Source organism: Alosa alosa, chromosome 11 (assembly GCF_017589495.1).
Source record: "Alosa alosa isolate M-15738 ecotype Scorff River chromosome 11, AALO_Geno_1.1, whole genome shotgun sequence".
In the NCBI taxonomy this organism is placed as follows: domain Eukaryota; kingdom Metazoa; phylum Chordata; class Actinopteri; order Clupeiformes; family Clupeidae; genus Alosa; species Alosa alosa.
In genome coordinates, this window is record NC_063199.1 from 4,272,609 (window position 1) to 4,292,208 (window position 19,600).

A 19,600-nucleotide genomic window follows, 5' to 3' on the forward strand; every position below is an offset into this window, starting at 1 on the left:
CACACACACACACACACACACACACACACACACACACACACACACACACACACACACACACACACACACACACCCTCACCTCACCCCATTTCCCTCCCATGGGAACCTCCATTAGTGGCTTCCACCTGCTAAAGAGCCAATTAAAACATGTTCACTAAACAGTCCCCAGAATTCTCCATATTTGCACAGACCATAATGGCTGTATATAGTTCTAATGCATCCAGATGTACATCATCATCTGTTTGTGTGTGTGAGCATCTGTAAGAGTGGGTATGTATGTACTGTACATATGTGTGTGTTTTTCCATCATGCCTTTAATTATTAAGCCATAACTAGACTAGACTATAAATAGATATCTCCCACCTGCTTGCAGAACTGCTGGCAAGCTATTTTTTTGTGCTCTTGCTGTTGAAACAGTCAGGCGTTAAGCACCTGTTCAGGTAAAAAAAGATAAATAAAAAATGAAACTGTCCGTGCTGCTCAGAGTGCCCGTACAGAGTGTCGCCTCCTGGGGGTGGAAAATGAGCTGCGCTCAGGAGCGGATTTGTCAGCGTCGCTGAGCGAGACAGACTGCCAGACAGGCTCCTGTCTCCTGTCCTGTCTCACCCCTGTCTCTCCTCGCATCTTGCGCCTCTCAGTCTCCTCATGCATATCCCAGCAGCCCATCTGGGCCTGCTGAGTCCTCTCAGAGAACGCAGGACACCAGAGACAGACAGAGAAAGAGAGAGAGAAGAGGGGGAGAGAAAAGAGGGAGAGAGAAAAAGGTAGCACTCTTATAAAAGGTGGTGTCACTGGAGGAGTAGAAAGAAAGTGAGCGCAGTGCTGTTCTCTTCTTGAGTCAGACATCGCTACATCACCGCAGAGCAAAGAGCTCATCTGGGAGTGTTTGGGAAGAGGAAACAACAGACTGTGGGACAACTACAAGGGGAGACAGTGAGTTTTTGGACCTTTTTTTTTAATCCTTTTTTCAACCTCTACTGGATCTGCTTTGGCAAGTTATAATCCTGTTTCTTCAGCTTCTCTTCATCCTCAAGGGCAACAGGAGAGAGAGAGAGAGAGAGAGAGAGAGAGAGAGAGAGAAAGAGAAAGAGAGAAAGGAAGAGAGAGAGGGGGTAGAGAAAGAGAGAGGGTGGGAGAGACTGTTGACCGAGCTCACTGACACCAGCACTTTCTGGCTGAGCTCATTTGTTCTGCAGGTTGTCAGAGACTCAGAGACAGTGGAAGTGGAAGTTAATGAGGACCTCACTGTGTGGGGGGCGGGAAGATTCCCGAGTCTCTGAGCCTGAGGAACACCAACATGGTGATCGCCAGATGCTCACAAATATGTAAAAAATCTGGACACAAGTGCCAGTTAAAGGTGCTTCCATACACCTGTGAGGATTAGAAATGCCAAGGGCGTTTGCACAAGGGATGTTGGTAAAGCCTAGGCAACATGAAACCAAGCAACCGTCCCTAGAGAATCACATATGAAGCTTTGAGCTGAGTACCAGCATCCATCTTTATAAGAATCCACTGCAGGCTGGCACAGAGACAGTGTTATATGGCACTTCCAAACAGTAAAACACAGACGGTTACTGTCCAACTCATCCAAACAGAGCTGAGCACCTCCAGTTGCGCACTAACCAATAATAACACAGAGTACGCTCAGTGGCATTTGTCAGGGATTCATTTCCACATGGCACATGGCCATTTTCAACAGGCAAAGCAAAGAAGCGCACACACACACACACACACACACACACACACGTGGCACTAATTGATACGCAACCTGTCAGTACAATGAATAATTCATGAGCATGGAAATATCACATTTACATTAGTAATTAGTAGCAGCAACCCTCTCTTTTCTCAGAGATGGAGAGGGATCTGAGGTGGATGGAGAGAGAGAGAGAGAGAGAGAGATGAATGATGAATGACAGAGAACTCTACAACATGAGGTCAATATTACTAATGCCCCACATAATTCAGTATGGACCTCAGGGGCACCTCTCTTATGGACCACAGAGGACCATCTTATAGCCATTAGTCTTATGACTATTCTCTCTCTCTTCTCTCTGTCTGTCCATCTGCCTCCTCTCTGTCATCTGTCTGTCCATCTGCCTCCTTCTGTCATCTGCAGTCAGGTTCTGTCTGCTTCACTCAGCTCCATCCCTGTTGCTTTCTCAATTCTCCCCTCAGCCTCTTCCCACACCTTCTACCTCTCTGTCACTCTGGCTCTATTCCATTCTTTTTGCCAATGTCTATTTCTGTCAACTTCAGCCACTCTGTCTCTTCCCTTTCTGCACATTATTCTCTCTCCCTCCCTCCCTCCCTCCCTCTCTCTAACTTCCAGTTCCATTCAGGTTTTGATGGTCTGATTCTGTCTTCCTCTCTCTCTTTCTCTTTCTTTCTCTGCCTCTTTCTCTTTCAGCGCCACTCCCTCTCTCTCCCTTACAATTCTCTCTCTCTTCCTCTCTCTAGTCACTATGAGGGGCACATTAGCAGAAGTCTCTGAGGACGAGCCTGTGATAGAGCGACTTGTAATCAAACAGTGACAATATGTTATTCTCAAAGTTTTTTGTCTAGGAGGCAGGGTCACCCATCTTTTGTATTAATGAAAACAGCAAAAAGTCAAAGTGGCTTGTTTGATTGTTGATTTCTGTCGCCATATAACGTTCTCTTTCGTTCCATAGCTCTGTCAACATTGAACAATGAAAATAAGGGAGATTTCCCGGGTTTCTCACGCAAAATACGGAAATTGTCAACATTCGTCTCCATTAACTTAAATTTAACTTTGGTTTACTTGTAGTTTACCGTGTAGCCTAACTTTAAACAGTGTGCATGCTTAACATAAAGCACACTTGTGCTTCATTCATCCACACATCCAGCTCCTAACGTTTTGACAAGCATTTCTACCAATTGACCTCGTTCCTGCCCATCTCTAGCTTTGCTGTCTCCATCCTTTCTGTTTTTGTTGTTTGCAAAAAAAAAAAAAAGTATTTATTGGTAACCAGCAACAAGTGCAATTTGTTAATCGCTGTTACGTTCCAAATAGCAGTGCGTAATTCTGCTTCATAAAGTTGAACAAATACATTTGGTCATATAAATAGCCAGTTTATGGTCTACAGTGTAGTTGGTAAGTTATGGTAGGCCAACTTGGAGTGAATATACAGGGGGAATTCTTTGTCTAGCTGAGTAGCCTGGCAGGTGCACAGGTAGGCATAGACTACGGCCGAACACTGCAAGCGCTAATGAATCGTGCTCTCACGACAACCACGTTGTTAACTTAAATAGGCCTAGGTTAACATCACTCTGAGTTCGCATTCAAGCAAGCAAAACGATGATTTGAATACATCTGTTTCACTGGAAGGGCAAGGGTAACAACAGGACAACACAGAGACAGGCCAGAATGCAGGACTAATGTTATGAGAGTATAGTAATATGGGATATTCTACGGGAAAATATTAAAACGGCAAGACAGCGGGGAAACGTTAGAATGATAAACCAGGAAAAAGTTGGCATGTTAGTTATTCTTCGGTCCCTGTGATTATTTTAGAAATTGTGCAAACGGCCTTTTAAAGCCATTTGAGAAGGAAGGAGTGTAGCAAGCTCCCAACTTGACGCCGCCTAAAAAAATTGAGTTTTGGATAATGTTCAGCTACGGCAGCTTTACAAATGACTGAGGAAGCCTAGAGATTCGAGTCCATAGCAACAAGTTCATGTGTTGAATTTGTTATTACCCAGTGTGCTTTGTTGAATGGTCTCAATGCTTTATTGTTTTATTTCATGTGAATACTTACTAGAGGAGTAACTTTTCAAGTAGGCTAATGCAGTTGCAGGAAGTGTGCATTTAGTTTCCATGCTTATTGTGTTTCCACAACAATGTTAGTGAGTAAATCTACTGAAATGGCCACCATCTTGGTGAAGTGTGATGTGTAAGATCAGAAAGCAGAGGTTGGTTATAGTGCGGTCGCATTATGTAGATGTGTTTTCATAGCGTGTAAAGAGCGTGGGCGGAAGACCTCGACAATTGGCCGGGGAGGGTCATGTCAGTTATGAAAATGCTGCTGGAGGGTCGTTGAAAATTATAACGCAGGCAGGGGAGGGTCATCCAACTCTTGATCGAAGCACTCAAAATCCCTCCGGTGACCCCGTTTATAAATAACGAACGGTCCCTTTGTAGAGACAGAGAGAGAGAGGAGAGAGGGAGAGAAGAGAAGAGGAGTGTGTGTGGGGGGGGTGGGGGGGGAGGTTATGGCATATGATCTTCCTTCTAGTTTTGCTATATTACAGTTGCATATAATATAGTCAGTCATACCTTCCAAGTCACATCTTCAACAATGTACCCTGAGGAAATCAAATGAAAAACACTTGCAGTGCAGCTTTGTGCATACAATTGCAGACTGCTTGCACATCTACCCAGGTATCCAAGGAGGTAGCTGAGGTATCTAATAATGCCATAATTCAGGCTTCTGTGAGGGGACCCATACAGTATGTGTGTGCATGACTCCTACCAGATTACAGCTATTCCTGCAAGAATTCCACCGGAATCCGTTTCTCTCTCCCCATCGTTCTACTCTCAGAATGCTCTCTGTTGCCTTTCTCTCCCCTATCATATTCCACTAGACCGTGTTCCCTCCATCAAACAAACACATTCTCATGCTGACGGAGTAACACTGCACACAGTTTTATGCACTCTTTCTTTAGAAAGTAATTTCTGTGCTTCTGAATACAACGGAAGCAGCTGTAAACTGAAGCTTCAGTGAATTTGTTTTGCCTTCTCTTCTTCTCTCTCTCCTCTACCGGTCTCTCTGAACTGACAAGAATGAAAACCATATCCAGCAGCAGGGCCATATCCATAGGTAAACAACAGACACATAGAGAGAAGACAGGAAGAGAGAAAAGGGAGAGGGTGACAAAAGAGACCAGGACAAAGCAGAGTGAAGTCAGAGCTATCTTGAGGGGAGTTGACGCAGAGACCGCATCGAGAGTCCAACCAGCGGAGCGTGAGGCAGGGCAAGAAGAGCCCTTCAGAGACTCCAGAGGTCTGCTTGTGTGCCCTCCCTTGGCCCAGTTTAACGGAAGGCTGGTGTTTCCAGTGGCCCCTGCCCTCCACGGAGTCTGGGCCCGTCGCACACCCTGGGGGCTTCAGCGAGGTCACTGCGGCACATCAATGCATGAGACAGGACGCTCAGTGGCAGCCGCGAGCGCAGTAAATGGCCCATAAGTATTTAAAGAGTAAATGCAGGGGCAGGCCAGGCGGACACGCCTGCATATTTCTCTCTGGCTGCTCGGCTCACCTCACTGCCGCTTGACTAGCCTGGAGAGAACTCTTAACCTGCTGCAACCACCCAGAGATTGCCTCCATCAATAACAATAACCACGAGCAGGATATGCGTACATGTGTATGTGTGTGTGTGTGTATGTGTGTGTTAATAGGATGTCTTTATACGAGAGATCAATAGTGATGGCTCTGAAGAGGAAGCATCCAGTCAAAAGAATATATTGGAGAAAAGTGCATGCACTATAGTGTAAAAATTATAAGATCCTGGAGGAACTTTTAGGGGTTCTTCAATTTGAAACTTTGGGGGAACCTCAAAAGGTTCTTTGAAGAACCTTTTCAAAGGTTGCTTGAGGAACCTTTTGAAGTTCATTACAGAACCTTCATTATTATTAACCCTGTATACAGTATATAAGGTATATACATACTGCATGTACTACAGTATATAATGTATATAAGTACTGCATCTATACTGCATGCCTATAGAATGCCTGGAGCACACAGTAGGAAACTGACAAAAAGAGAATGAGATGTAAAGGGAGGAACAAAGCAGGAATGGAGGAGATTTTGACAGAGCAGAGCAGAGCAGAGTAGAGCAGAGCAGAGCAGAGCAGAGCAGAGCAGAACAGAGCAGAACAGAGCAGAGCAGTCAATCAGTCAGCGTAGTCACTGCAGTCACTTGGTGGCCTCGTCAAAAGACGAGCGACACTGTCAGGGAGAGCACCCCCCCCCCTCACACACCCACACACCCACACACACACACGCCCATACCCACGCTAATGAGCAGCAGCAAAAACACAAACAGAATATGTAAGTGAGGCGTGCAGGAACGCTGCGCTATTTTAAGAGCTGTGGGCTGAGGCTGATCCATTAATGTGTTAGCGCAGTGCAGGAATCTACAGATGCCATCGCCATCTCACACCCCTCTCGGCAGAGCCTGTGTGTGTGTGTGTGTGTGTGTGTGTGTGTGTGTGTGTGTGTGTGTGTGTGTGTGTGTTTGATTTTCTTCGTTGTGCAGTGAATCGGTGGTGAGGATGAGTAAGGATCCAGCCCCCTTAGACAGACTCTACACTCTTCGTGAGGGTGCGAGCGAGCAAGCTTTAGTTTGTCAGAAAAAAAAACACATGAATAATGCACTGAATGTGAGTATGTTTTTGAGGACACACTGTTGTCTCGCCTAAATCCATAGGGACACAAAGACAAAACACACACACAAACACACACACACACACACACACAAACACACCCACACACACTAACCTTCTTGGTGAAGTCCATGGCTTTGAGGATGGACAGGTTGAGAGTCTCCAGGGAGGCCAGCACACCTTCATAGTCACCCATGTGTTTGGCAAAGTAGTCTGTGGACAAAGACAGTGGTGTAACAACATAGGGACTATTACATACTTTCACAATAGACAAATACTGCCTGTGCTCTAATGGATGATTCCTAAAAGACATGGATTGAAATTCAGATGTTACAGAGGCAAGCAGAACCGAACAGCAGCACAAGTTACCTGTGGTCATGCAAGTGCAAGCACATTTTTGATAAATTCTCTCTCTCACATACACACACACACACACACACACACTCTGTAGTGATGACTCACATGGACACACTTCACCCCATACCCCGCCACATGCACACATTCTGTTTGACATACCTCCACATGAAAACATTTACATTTATTCACTTAGCAGAATAAAATGATTCCTACTTACCACAGAGTTCCTTGGTGTCAACATTACTAATAGATGACAGGTTAGGGGTAGCATAGGGACAGAAGGAGAGGCAGTGGGAAAGAGAGGGGTAAGAAACACAGGAGAAGGCAGGAAAAGGCACCACACACCCACACGTCCCAGGCCACACCTCAACCCATCTACTCACTCATAGAACACTAGTGACTATCCCATGGAACGTTCCACACACGTACACACACACACACACACACACACACACACACAGAAACACACAAACAAACACACACACACACACACACACACACACACACACACACACACACACACACACACACAGAAACACAGAAACACAGAAACACATCCCTCCACTGGGCAGTTGAACCTCTGACATGCACTTTTTAACTGATGATGCACTCACGTCCAATTATTGGAATACAATGCGGCCAGTAGTGGAGCTTGTGGCTATCTCTCCGTGCATATGGATCATATGAGTTACCGGTAGCCTCTTCCTCTAGGCTACACACACAGTCACACACACACACACACGCACGCACACACACACACACACACACACACACACACACACACACACACACACACACACACACAGATTGATGTGGAGGTGGACTGCAGGAAGGCTGAGAGAAACCGGCGTGCTGATAAATCACTTGCGTGACGACTCCAGCCTCGGCTTCAGATGTAAATGAGCCGGTTTAACAAGGCGATCAATTACGACGCACGGGATGAAAAATGCTACAGAGTGACAGGCTAATGGAGCGTATTGTGCACATTTTCAGTCCTACACGGCAGGACCCCTGTCTGTGGTGTGTGTGTGTGGGGTCACCTGAAGGCAGGTTGTCACACCACGGTGATGGCTGCCAATATCATCATCACGCTCAGTTTCCCAGGCAAACGGCGTGAAAATCAATGCACGCTCTCTGTGGTCTTTCAACCGTTCCTGACGCGACGGCCAGTCTCAATCACCTCCCATCTCTGTTGAGCTTCCTGCCAATATAAAAGGAGGCTAATTTCTCAAATCATTTGAGGTAATTAATTCACAAATTAATTGAAAGATGAACACTATCCAAGGTCCCCTCTTGTTGTCGGAATTCATTAGGGTTAATGAAAACACGTTGAGGCCACTGAGGGCATGGTCATTTACTGTCCTTTTCCCTTCCATCAAAGTGTTCCGTGCTCCTCGGCTAACGACGCTGACGGGAAGGAGCCGGTGACGGGCACAGAGCCATTGCGGGGTACTCTGAATACAGGGAGGGAGGGTGGAAGATGAAGAGCGAATGAGGAAGAGGATGAAAAGATGAGGTGTGGCGGCACCAAACCGTGTGTCCACTGCCCGCGGCCCTCGCCTTGCACACCTCTTCCTCATCTATCATCCCTGCCTTTCACTCCTTCTCCTTTGTTTGCTGCCTCTTTCATCTGTCACCTCTCTCCATCTCTCATGAGTTCTGACCAAGGGCTCGTTATGAAAGGGAGAGGCCACCACCTCAGGAAGGACCGCACCTTAAAGGCTGGCTGTTTGAGGGGACCCATGTTCCCATGATGCACGGCGAGAGAGCACACAGCCCTGCTTCACAAACCACTGACCTAACAAGAAGAGACACTAACAGACCAGACCAGACTAGACCGGCCAGATGTGGGCCGGATCAGAGCCGGATCTGGCCCGGAGAGTTTGGCCAAATGTGAACGAGCCGTGCCTGAGGCACAACGCCAGGGGGAGCAACAGAGCACATCACAGCATCGCACAACACAACACAACACAACACAACAGCACAGGACTCATGAAGCACTAAAGAGGACACAGGGTGGACTATTAGGGACAGGGGGGACAAAGAGGGACACGTCTAGCCCTGGTAGCAAAAGAGAAACGTGGTTGACACAAAAAAGAAACAGGACGGGGGAGAGACAGAGAGAGTTCTTGAGACAAGACAGAACACTCAGATCCAAGATTCAACACCAAGCAGAAAAGGGCTACTGACTGTTCTCAAGACAAATCGTTCTTGTCTAGCTGTGCGGGAGCAATGTATTGGAGAGGATGTGTATGTTCTCCTCCCTATAAACCTACTCTCAGATCCCATTCTTTTTTTACACCTTTCACCTCCGGCACATCAATACTCTCTCTCCTCCCCCTCCCCTCCCCCACACCTACAGTCTTCCCTGTCACACTCTCTCTTCTTCTCTCCTCTCCTTTCCCTTTCCCTCGCTCCTCTCTACCTCCTTCTCCTGCACTGCTGCTGCGGCTGCTGCCTCCTCTCACGGCTGTGCGCTGGTTCATTATTTAGTGAGCTTCGCCGGACCAGGAGGACAGGGACTTGGGCTCGGCAGCTGTGCGCCTCGTGGCCTGCTTTACATAATTCATTCTGAAATGTGATTAAAGACAATGCACGCGCTTCAAAAACACATATACTGTAAAATACAAACACACTCTCTCTCTTTGTCTCTCTCTCTCTGCCATTTTCTCTGAAACTATCTCCCCATCATTAACCCGTATGTACGTACAAAACCCCCCACATAAAAACAATAACTATACCTAACATACTGTACATATACAATACATTAATATAAAGCTAAAAAAAAGATAGAGCGCCTGGCCCTCTTTCTCCTTTCTCTCTCATCTCCAATCCCTCACTCCGTCTCCTGAGTAATTCTCCTTCCGTCTTTTATACGTTCTAACCAGCCCCCCTCTCCACACTCGTTCTGTCTACTTTTTGTCTCTCCTGGATCAACGTAATCCGCTTATTGTCAAACAGACTGGCACTTGGGTGCAGAGAGCTGTAGTCCTCTCTGTGTGTGTGTGAGTGTGTGTAGGTATATGTGTGTGTGTGTGTGTGTGTGTGTGTGTGTGTGTGTGTGTGTGTGTGTGTGTAGGTATGTGTGTGTTGTTCTCCTGCCCCCCTGTCGAGGGCTGGCCGTGTACCTGGTGTTATCTGAGTCAATGGTGTGAAACAGCTTCTCCAGTTCTTCCTCGTTCAGGGTGCCATCGGAGAAGAAGCCAAGAAACTCGTCCAGAGACAGTTTCCCATCATCTGCAAGACAGACAGACAGACAGAGAGATAGAGAGAGAAGATTGAACTTTATGTCTTTTTGTTCAGCACTGCACTGATTCCAACCATGCAACAAGGCACCAGTATTTGCACATAAATAGTATGACTTTTGCTTGGATGTAATGTAATGTGCTGATTAATGTCAGTGTCTTGATTACTATGGCGATATAGATCAGCTGTTCATCAACATTATTACGGATTCATTATCATCATCATTCCCAACAGTGGCATGTTTGTTATCATCACCATATCATAATCCACACTGTCAACATCATCACCATTAAGATAATTATAATGAGAGGAGATCATAATCATCTGAGTCATGATTCCAATAACAGGCTTCCACGTGGTGGTTTTACAACAAGAGGGACCACACTATGTAATTCGTTTTTGCCTATTTGCTGAACTGGCTATTGAATATCTTGCAATTTACACTAGTTCCTTTACAGACTTTAGCTTAGTGGAGATCCACTCAACGGAGTCTAAATGACTGTCGATATTTTGCTTTCTCTCAGCTTGTGTGTGCAAATGTAATGAATATGTAATGCTTGTTCCATTTATTGTGCACAGTGAAAAACACAACAAAAAGTAAACCGGAGCACACTATAGTTATTCCCAAGCTGATTCACAGTGCTGGCTCCCTGCCCAGCTTTGGGAGGAAACTTACAGGTCTGATGGCAGAATAACTGTTGTATAATTTTGTCCAATACGTTAAGTCGCAGCACACACACACACACACACACACACACACACACACGCACACACACACACACACACACACACACACAATGCTTGCAGCATGGCTACAGAGGTAGGCAGAAGTCCCTGGAGCTCACAATGTTCAGACACACGGTATGAAATATTCATGGCCCTGGGCATGGCCCTGAAGCTGTTAAACTGGACTTCTGGTCACTGGACAAATTGGGTGCTAGTGAAATGGTGGGAGAAAGCGAATAAGTGTTTTTTCTCAGAAAGAGAGGAAAGAGAGGGGAAGAGAGTGGAACAGAGCATACCACACACCAACACACTGTCCTTCACAGCCGATGACGGCGGTGAGAGGCTTTGAAATGGAAAGGCTTTCAAACACACCCCTTAAAAATCAAACATTCTCATTCTTACTTCCAGCTTTCTCAACTTCTCTTTATCAGTCTCTATACCTCCTTTTGTGCATTCTGTTTTCTTCTTTAGTCCTGAGTCTAACCACTTTTCACTCCTTTCTTCCTTTTGTCCTTTCCCTCTAACCTTCCCACTTCTCTCCTTTTTCTCTCCTCCTCCCTTCTTCCCTCCCTCACTCTCTCTCTCTGCCCTCCTCTGTCACTGTCATCTCTCTGTTCTCTGGCTCCACAGATGCCCTGTTTGGCAATGAAGGGCTGACATAAGTGATTGCACCGGGGTGCCTGGATGGTGACACGTCCTCATTTTCACCCAAAAGAACCTACCCCCCACACACACACACACACACACCTTAATATCTCACCCCCCCTTCCCACCTCACCTGCTCACCCTGCCACCCAGGGGTCTTTCATTGTACTCCAATCTCCACACACACACACACACACACACACAAACACACACACACAGAGCCATGTGCATATCTTGTGTATGTGCCTGCGAGTGTGTGTGTGTGAGTGTGTGTTGGTGGTGGGGAGGTGGAAGTTGGACACCTAATTAAACACTGACCCACTTTTCGGGGCTGCACCCCACTAAGGAGTTCCGTGTGCAGAAATAGGAGACCTCGCTCTCTCTCTCTCCCCCCTCCCCTCCCCCTCCTCTCTCCCCCACATCCCCATGCTGCTGAGCTGGAAGTGCTACACAGGTTGGCTTATCAACCCTCCTCAGCTCCGCCTGCTGCAGCTCAGCTGGGGGAATGGATGGCAATGGTGGCAGAACATGGCGCTTCCATCACCAAGCGCCCCGCTGCCGCCACACAAAACCTAGGATCGAAGTTGTCCTCGACCGGGGCCACGTTGTTGGCGAACACACGCGAAGGTAGATTAGATTTCTGGAGGATTCTGGGTGATGAATGGGCCGAGTTCTAGGATGTTCTTAGGGGGGCGGGGTGGGACGAGGGGATGATGGAGGGAGGGATGCACGCACATGGCGCGGATGAGGAGATGAAAAACTTCTGCTGGAATAAATCACTGCTGCGCTGAACATTCACAGCCCATTTAGGTCGACAGCTTCAGTGAGCCAGCGCTTGAATTCATTTTTCAGCCTCTGTCATAATCAGGGAGAGGGGGCGACAGGGTTCTATTGTGTGTGTGTGTGTGTGTGTGTGTGTGTGTGTGTGTGTGTGTGTGTGTGTGTGTGTGTGAGAGAGAGAGAGTGTGTCTGTGTTAGTGGCAGTGCGTGATTGTTTGCGTAAGTGACAGTGTGTGTGTGTGTACAGTGAGGTTACTGTGGCAATGAGGCTTGGACACCAATCTGACTGCGACAGACCAGAGGGGCAAAAATTAGCATTTCCTTTCTTCCTTTTTTCCTCCCTTTCTTTTCCCTCCCTTTCATCCGCCGGGCTCCTGTGCCATCTCGGAGGCAGCCAAACATGAGCAACAGAGCCGCCGCAGACACATCCCTGTGCTCTTACTCTTTAATGGCTTTCTTTTTGGGTCCTCCGTGTTTGGTCGTCATGGCAACGGGAGGGAGAAGAGATCTGGCCTTCTTTGGGATGTCTCAATCTTCCTCTCTTCCTCCCCCCCCCACACACCATCTCTCTCTTTCTCTCTCTCTCTCTCTCTATCTTCAGTTCTTTTCTCACTGTCCTTCTCTGGTTTTCTATTCAGGTGCTAAATCTCTCTCTCTCCCCCTTTCTCTCTCTCTCCCTCTCTTTCTTTTTTCCACTCTTCTGCCATTTCTTAGTCTCCCACTCACTTCTTAATTCACAATCTTCCCTCTTTGCCAATGACCTAATACACTCTGAAAGGGAGAAGGATGATATTCATTCATTTCTATGGCCTCACTCCTCCACACACTCCCCTCTTTGTGATCCCTCCATCTCTGTATCTGGCAGAGCCCCATTAAGAACCTCCTCTGAGCCATTATCTTGGTCTTCAGGTGCTCTATGCAGACAATGTGCTCGGCGCTGGCGAGGAGACCCCCTGCCAGGCAGAGATCACAGTGCCCTTCCTGCCTGATAAATAAAGAGAGGATTTCATTAGTGTCAAGGCAAAAAGTGCTGCGTCTGCTCGCGCCGGGCTGCTAACGCCACCCACAGAGAATAATGGACAGGGCCAACTGGACCATTTAGGGGAACAAAATAGGTGTGCGTACGGACAGTTCCGAGGGGACATCTGGGTGCTGTCGGGAGCATCCCTTCAGGGCGGAGGACAGAGGGAAGAGTTTGTGTGTGTGTGTGTGTGTGTGTGTGTGTGTGTGTGTGGGATGGGGGGTTTAGAGAGGTCATTTGGTGCTTCAACTGGCAAAGGAGTCAGATCAACACACTGCTGCAACTGGGACGACTGAGAGTGTGCAGTCCAAACACACACACACACACACACACACACACACACAGTGCCCTATGGCAGCAGGTCTGAATGTGGTGATGAATGGGCAGCAGGAGTGGCTTTCACAGAGCTGCCATCTCTCCCCCTACTGTGGCATCCATCAGCAGTATTAAATCAGCTCCACCTGTCAGGGACCACAACCCTACACCCCTACTAAAGCATGCTAGACCTCTACACAGAGTATACTACACCCCTACATACTACAGCATGCTACACCTCTACACACTACAGCATGCTACACCTCTACACACTACAGCATGCTACACCTCTACACACTACAGCATGCTACACCCCTACACACTACAGCATGCTACACCTCTACACACTACAGCATGCTACACCTCTACACACTACAGCATGCTACACCCCTACACACTCTACACCTCTACACACTACAGCATGCTACACCTCTACACACTACAGCATGCTACACCCCTACACACTACAGCATGCTACACCCCTGCACACTACAGCATGCACACTACAGCATGCTACACCTCTACACACTACAGCATGCTACACCCCTACACACTACAACATGCTACACCTCTACACACTACAGCATGCTACACCTCTACACACTACAGCATGCTACACCTCTACACACTACAGCATGCTACACCTCTACACACTACAGCATGTTATACACAACTAAAGGGAGCATACTAAACCTTTACATGGAACATACTACACACCTAATTTAAATATAATATAGCCTTAGATACTGCACACCTACATGGAGCATAACACAACCTTACATAGAGCATAATACACCCCTATACAGCTCTGGAACCAACTTCAAGATGACATCAAAAATGTCCTAGATTTGAAACTAGCTAGTTACAAATCTAGACTTAAGACTAAACTGTTCTCAGATGCTTTGCTGTGATTCTTGCACTTCAAATGCACTTCCCATTAATCAGAAGCACTCTGTCTTTTAATGATTCTACTTTTAATCGTTTGCCTCCACACCCGCCTGGTGCAGGCAGCAAATGTCATCACAATCTATGATGATACACAATGGATGCACCGGCAAGGGTAGAACTAAAGCATAATCTCCATAGCGATGGCAAAAGGTTTCAATGCTGGTGTGCAGAGTTGTAGTGAAAACAATGGATCCGAAGAAATCTATCGTCTGAAGCGGATGCACCACACTCATGTCAGCAGCGGTGTGTAGTGGTGGGCCTTACTGTACATGGAGTAGACTACCCCCATGCACATGTGTACACACTCACTTGTAAATGTAAATGTAAATCAGGATTCTTGGCCAAGTATACAGTACTTGCATAAGGAATTTGGTCTCTGCATTTATCCCATGAATTAGTGAACACACAGAGCACACAGTGGGCACACAGTGAGGTGAAGCACACACTAACCCGGAGCAGTGAGCTGCCTACAGCGGCGCTCAGGGAGCAGTGAGGGGTTAGGTGCCTTGCTCAAGGGCACTTCAGCCGTTACTACTGCTCGGGGATCTAACTGGCAACCCTTCGGTTCCAAGCCCAGAGCCCTAACCAGTAGGCCACGACTGCCCCACACTTTTGTATAAGAATCACTTTTGTCTACCTTCACCATGGATACCAACAGTGTTACTGTTACAGAACTTCGCTCCTTTATGATTGTCCCTGATGCGAAATCAAACCTTTCCATTCTAAAACTAATAGGCTTCCCTAAATCTAATTGCCAGAGAGGCGGAATCAAAACGAAATCACATTAGAGCCAAGCATCTCCTGATTAAACGCGAGAGCACTCCTTTATGACTGCCCCTGCCAGCCACCAAATCAATTAATGCATATTAAAGCAAATCTCATTACGCTGCTATTCACTCATGCATACACTGGGACCCTTTGACACTGAATAGCAAAGCTGTGACAGGCAGGCCAGCAGACAGACTGAGCGCAGTCAAGCTAACGGATGTGTCGAGGCGCCTTCCTAATCCGCGCAGATGAGGGCTGACGGGAGTGGAAACTGCAATCACCTTTAGACAGGGGGCAAAGAAAAGGAAACATGATGCGTTTCCTCCCCGACCCCACCCAACCAATCAGGTCTGCATACAAGTGCAGGAAACAACAATCCATCAGGCCTCTTCCTTCCAGCCCCTTGTTGACTTTCTCTCTCTCTCTCTCTCTTTATCCAGTACCAGAGTGAAATGAGAGCTGATTACCTGGGGGGTGTGAAATCACTGTCAGTGTGTGTGTGTGTGTGTGTGTGTGTGTGTGTGTGTGTGTTGGGGAAGGGGGGTAGCCTAATCAACCTTTAAGGAGAGATCCGCTTAATAAGGATCTTTCATTGTATGCAGACAAGGTGTGTGTGTGTGTGTGTGTGTGTGTGTGTGTGTGTGTGTGTGTGTGTGTGTGTGTGTCAGGGTGGTGGAAAGTGTCAGTGAATACCACCATGATTATACTCATTTCCTCTAATTCAGCTTCAAGTGAATCGGAATGAATAGCGGGTGGAGGTGTGTCTGTATCACCAAGCCCACCCCCAACCCCCCACCCTGTGTTTGAATAGGGACACAAAGCCGAGTAGAAAGTGTGAAAAGCACACAATGAGACAGCATGTTTGGTGTCTGAATGACCTGTAATGGTGCTGATATCCAGCAATAATGCTTGCATAAGTAAAGAGACTCTTGTTTGTTTAGTGTGCTACTGGCAGAGGCATCGTTCGGTCAGAATTGCCATTAAATATGCTTTCAGTAGATGCTGACTCAAGAAGAAAGCGGGGGGGGGGGTGGAGAGAAGATCAAAGCAAAGGCAAAGAAGTGTGGAAAGAACGATAGACAGACTACTACTGAGGGATGTAAAGAAGAGGAAGATGAGATGAGACATAGAGAAGAGAGAAAGAGACGAATAAGCAAGACGAGAAAATGACAAGTAGAAGAAAAGGTAAAAAAAGAGGAAAGGAACTGCAGTGATTAAGGACACATACACAGTGGGTTTTAGCAATTTAGCAAGTATGGTCTGATTTATTCCAATGGAGGATTAGGTTCTCTCAGCTAATTTCCCTTCAGGTGGTTTTAGTGAATAGGTGAAAATCCCCTTGGTGTACATGGTGGAAGTACAGCATATAAGGATCAACCGACAGCTGATGTTTGTTCAGCATAGAAAGCACAAAAAAAACCAAACTGGACTCTTCATATTTTCTTTGGCCAGACATCTAGTCAAGACAGAAGAGACCAGAAGGAGAAAGAGAGAGAAAGAGAGAGAGATAGAGAGAAAGGGAGAGAGAGAGAGCAGAGACCAGAGAGAGAGGAAGGGAGCAATACAAGACAGACAGAAACAGTGATGAAAGGTTAGCTTGCTTAATTGATAGAAGCCTGACAAAAATGAAGAGAAATGATTCGGTCGATCAGGGCCAGACGGAGCTCCTGGGAGACAGGCGCGTTAGTGATGAAGGCGGGATCTGACCTGAGATTGGATTTTCATTTGATTCAAGCTCTCCACCATCTGGAGACGGCGCAATCATATGGAGATCATCAGAGCGCCATGGAAACAACCAAGAAGGGGTTCGTGCCCTCGCACCAGGGTCCCGATACGCTGTAACCAAGGGTAACGGGGCACGGGGAAGATTGCGAGGGCAGATGTGATAATGTCCTTAACCTTGGAGGATCCATTCTTTTGACGACCCTCCAGCCAATATTGCAGCCCTAATAACATGTTCTCCTTAAAATGGGATTGATGTGTGCAATCATCATGCCAGGAGTCTTGGAGGTGCTCACTGACAGAGGAAATATGTCATATTGTGTCTCCATATGAGCCAGAGTGTACACATGCCAGGGGTGAAAGCCACACAGACAGTGTGTCCTGCATGATTGACCAAAGGGGAGCTTATTTCCAGAGCTTTCACTGACCTCAGATGGATATGGATGAGGGGAAAGGCTGCTATGCAGTTAAATTAGGCTTTGGCTATCTCTCTCTCCCTCACTCTCTCTCTCTCTCTCTCTCTCTCTGTCTCTCTCCCTTACTCTCGCTCTTTCCCTCTATATCCAACTTCTCTCACTCCCTCTCCCATTTGCTCACTCTCCACCAGCAGAAATTGCAACTTTTTTCCGATGTCGCTGTGTCCTTGTGATGGCACAAAAACAGTATGTGGGGGTAGCGTTGGCTGAAGGTCAAGACTTTGCAGGGAAAAAGAAACTTTGTGCCACGTGTGGATGAAAAAGCTGCTCCCAGCTGGGACGGCTTTCCCCACCGGCAGATGGCCACACAAAGTGAGAGGAGCACTTTTGTGCTTGTTTTCAAAATTTGCCTTCCAGAGATACACACACACACACACACACACACACACACACACACACACACACACACACGAATACAGACTATGATAACATCTAACGATACACATTCACACCCACCCACAGCCAGGCAAAGTTATACGGAGATCCACTAATTAACTGACACCTAAATGTCATTTGGACAGAGAGGCCTTGGCGAGCTCTTGATTACAGCATCACGTCCACACACACGCACGGCTGTCAAAACGACACCCTCACCACCCCTCCTGATCAGCAGGGGCCCAAAAAGCCCCTCCGCCCAGTAATAACATTCCTTTTCACTAGGTATCTCTCCTGTCAATCTAAAGCCCTGCTATGCAATCCCCAGAGCACAGAGAAAAAAGGGTGTTTTTTTTGTCTAAGAGAGGCGGTGGAGAGGCAGGCATTCAATCAGCAATTTTTTTTTCTCCCCTTTTCTCTTTAGCTTTTGGATCGCTCTCTTGTTGTGGTAATACTGGTAATCCCACCTCTTTTATCTGCTGAAGACATAGGCAATGCACTGTGCCAGAGAAATGGCAAGAGATTTCCCTAAAGTGAGCATGTGATAAGACTGGTGTTAAAGAGATCTGCATCTACTGGCTGCAGTGATGGGACAGCCTGACTTCACACATCTTTTCGAAAGGTATTTTGCTTTCCACCGGGAAAGTTTAGAGATGTGTTCTACTCCTAAGCTGTGCACCATATTTCTGTTGCATAGAGCTGTTTCTCTCGATGATTAACAAAGGTCATAGCTGCTCTGTGTGTGTGTGTGTGTGTGTGTGCGAGAGAGAGAGAGAGTGTGTGTGTAGAGTGGGCTTGAGCTAGAAAGGTCATGTCACTGATTCAGCCTCAATAATTCACACTCTTACTCCAAATGTGATGCAACAGATTCTTTTATCTTTTTTGCCAATTTAGTGGATTCTTAAAGAACTGAACAACTGACCAAACAGGCAGCATATGGTTGTCCCAGCATGCAGACACCACATGTATTTATACACGCACACATATGTTCCAGAATTAATAGTAGACCTATTGCCTGGTTGACACCAGATCATTTCTCAAATCTCAAATTGAGATTGAGAGTGGGTGTGGGAAGTCGTCATTGATTTACGACTTCCAGGAAGTGTAACGAGCAGTGAAATTAAACATTGGTGCATCAAACTCTTACCAAATCACTTCAGAAGTGCAGAAAACCCATCTTGTAAACAAATGTTTTAAATGCAATTGTTCTACAGTTGCAGAACTCTGTTTAACCTTGTCACTATCAGCACAGCCATTGGTTGTGTTGAATGCACTGCTCTATCTGTCATCAAATGAAGCCTGTCCCATGCTGGATAAATCATTGCGATCCTGGGTTTTTGTTGTTTCTGAAACGGTATCAATGGGATCCTTTCCAGATGGACCTGCAGAGCAAATTCAAATCTGCTAACAGGTTCATCTGGGTTCACACAGGGTAGTAGACCTACAGTATGCAATACAGTTACGTATTATCTACTTAACAATATCTGAATGTGTGCAGCCATTTACATTAAAGAACTCCACCTTGATGCACTTTCAGGTTTGATGCAAAATACATTATTGTAAGCAAAGGACAGTTATGTGTACAGTTAAACAAGCTTTCACAATGTAACATACTGTGTCTCAGTGTGTGAGAGCTCCATGACATTTGACCTCTGACCTTCATGCTGCTATCATCAGGCTGAAACAGGTGAAGAGACAGTTTGGTATATCAATGGGCTGAACTCATCTTAGTGCTTCCAAAAAAAGCCTCTTTGGCATGGCTAGGACTTGGACAGTATCTGGCATCTCAAGATGGTGTCCAACTGTTCGGCTTTGC

The 19,600-nt window shown here is 46.7% G+C and overlaps 1 protein-coding gene across 2 annotated transcripts in view; it reads right to left on the reverse strand.

The window, feature by feature from the left end:
* The window catches only part of necab2 (N-terminal EF-hand calcium binding protein 2), a 77,481-nt gene that overhangs the window by 42,123 nt on the left and 15,758 nt on the right, over window positions 1–19,600 (reverse strand). For both annotated transcript variants that reach the window (XM_048257657.1, XM_048257656.1), the window contains exons 3-5: window positions 9,891–9,999; window positions 6,980–7,005; window positions 6,521–6,618 (exon numbers count right to left, since the gene is read on the reverse strand). In XM_048257657.1, the coding sequence (XP_048113614.1) occupies window positions 6,521–6,618; window positions 6,980–7,005; window positions 9,891–9,999 (233 nt within the window). The remainder of the gene's footprint in view (window positions 1–6,520; window positions 6,619–6,979; window positions 7,006–9,890; window positions 10,000–19,600) is intronic.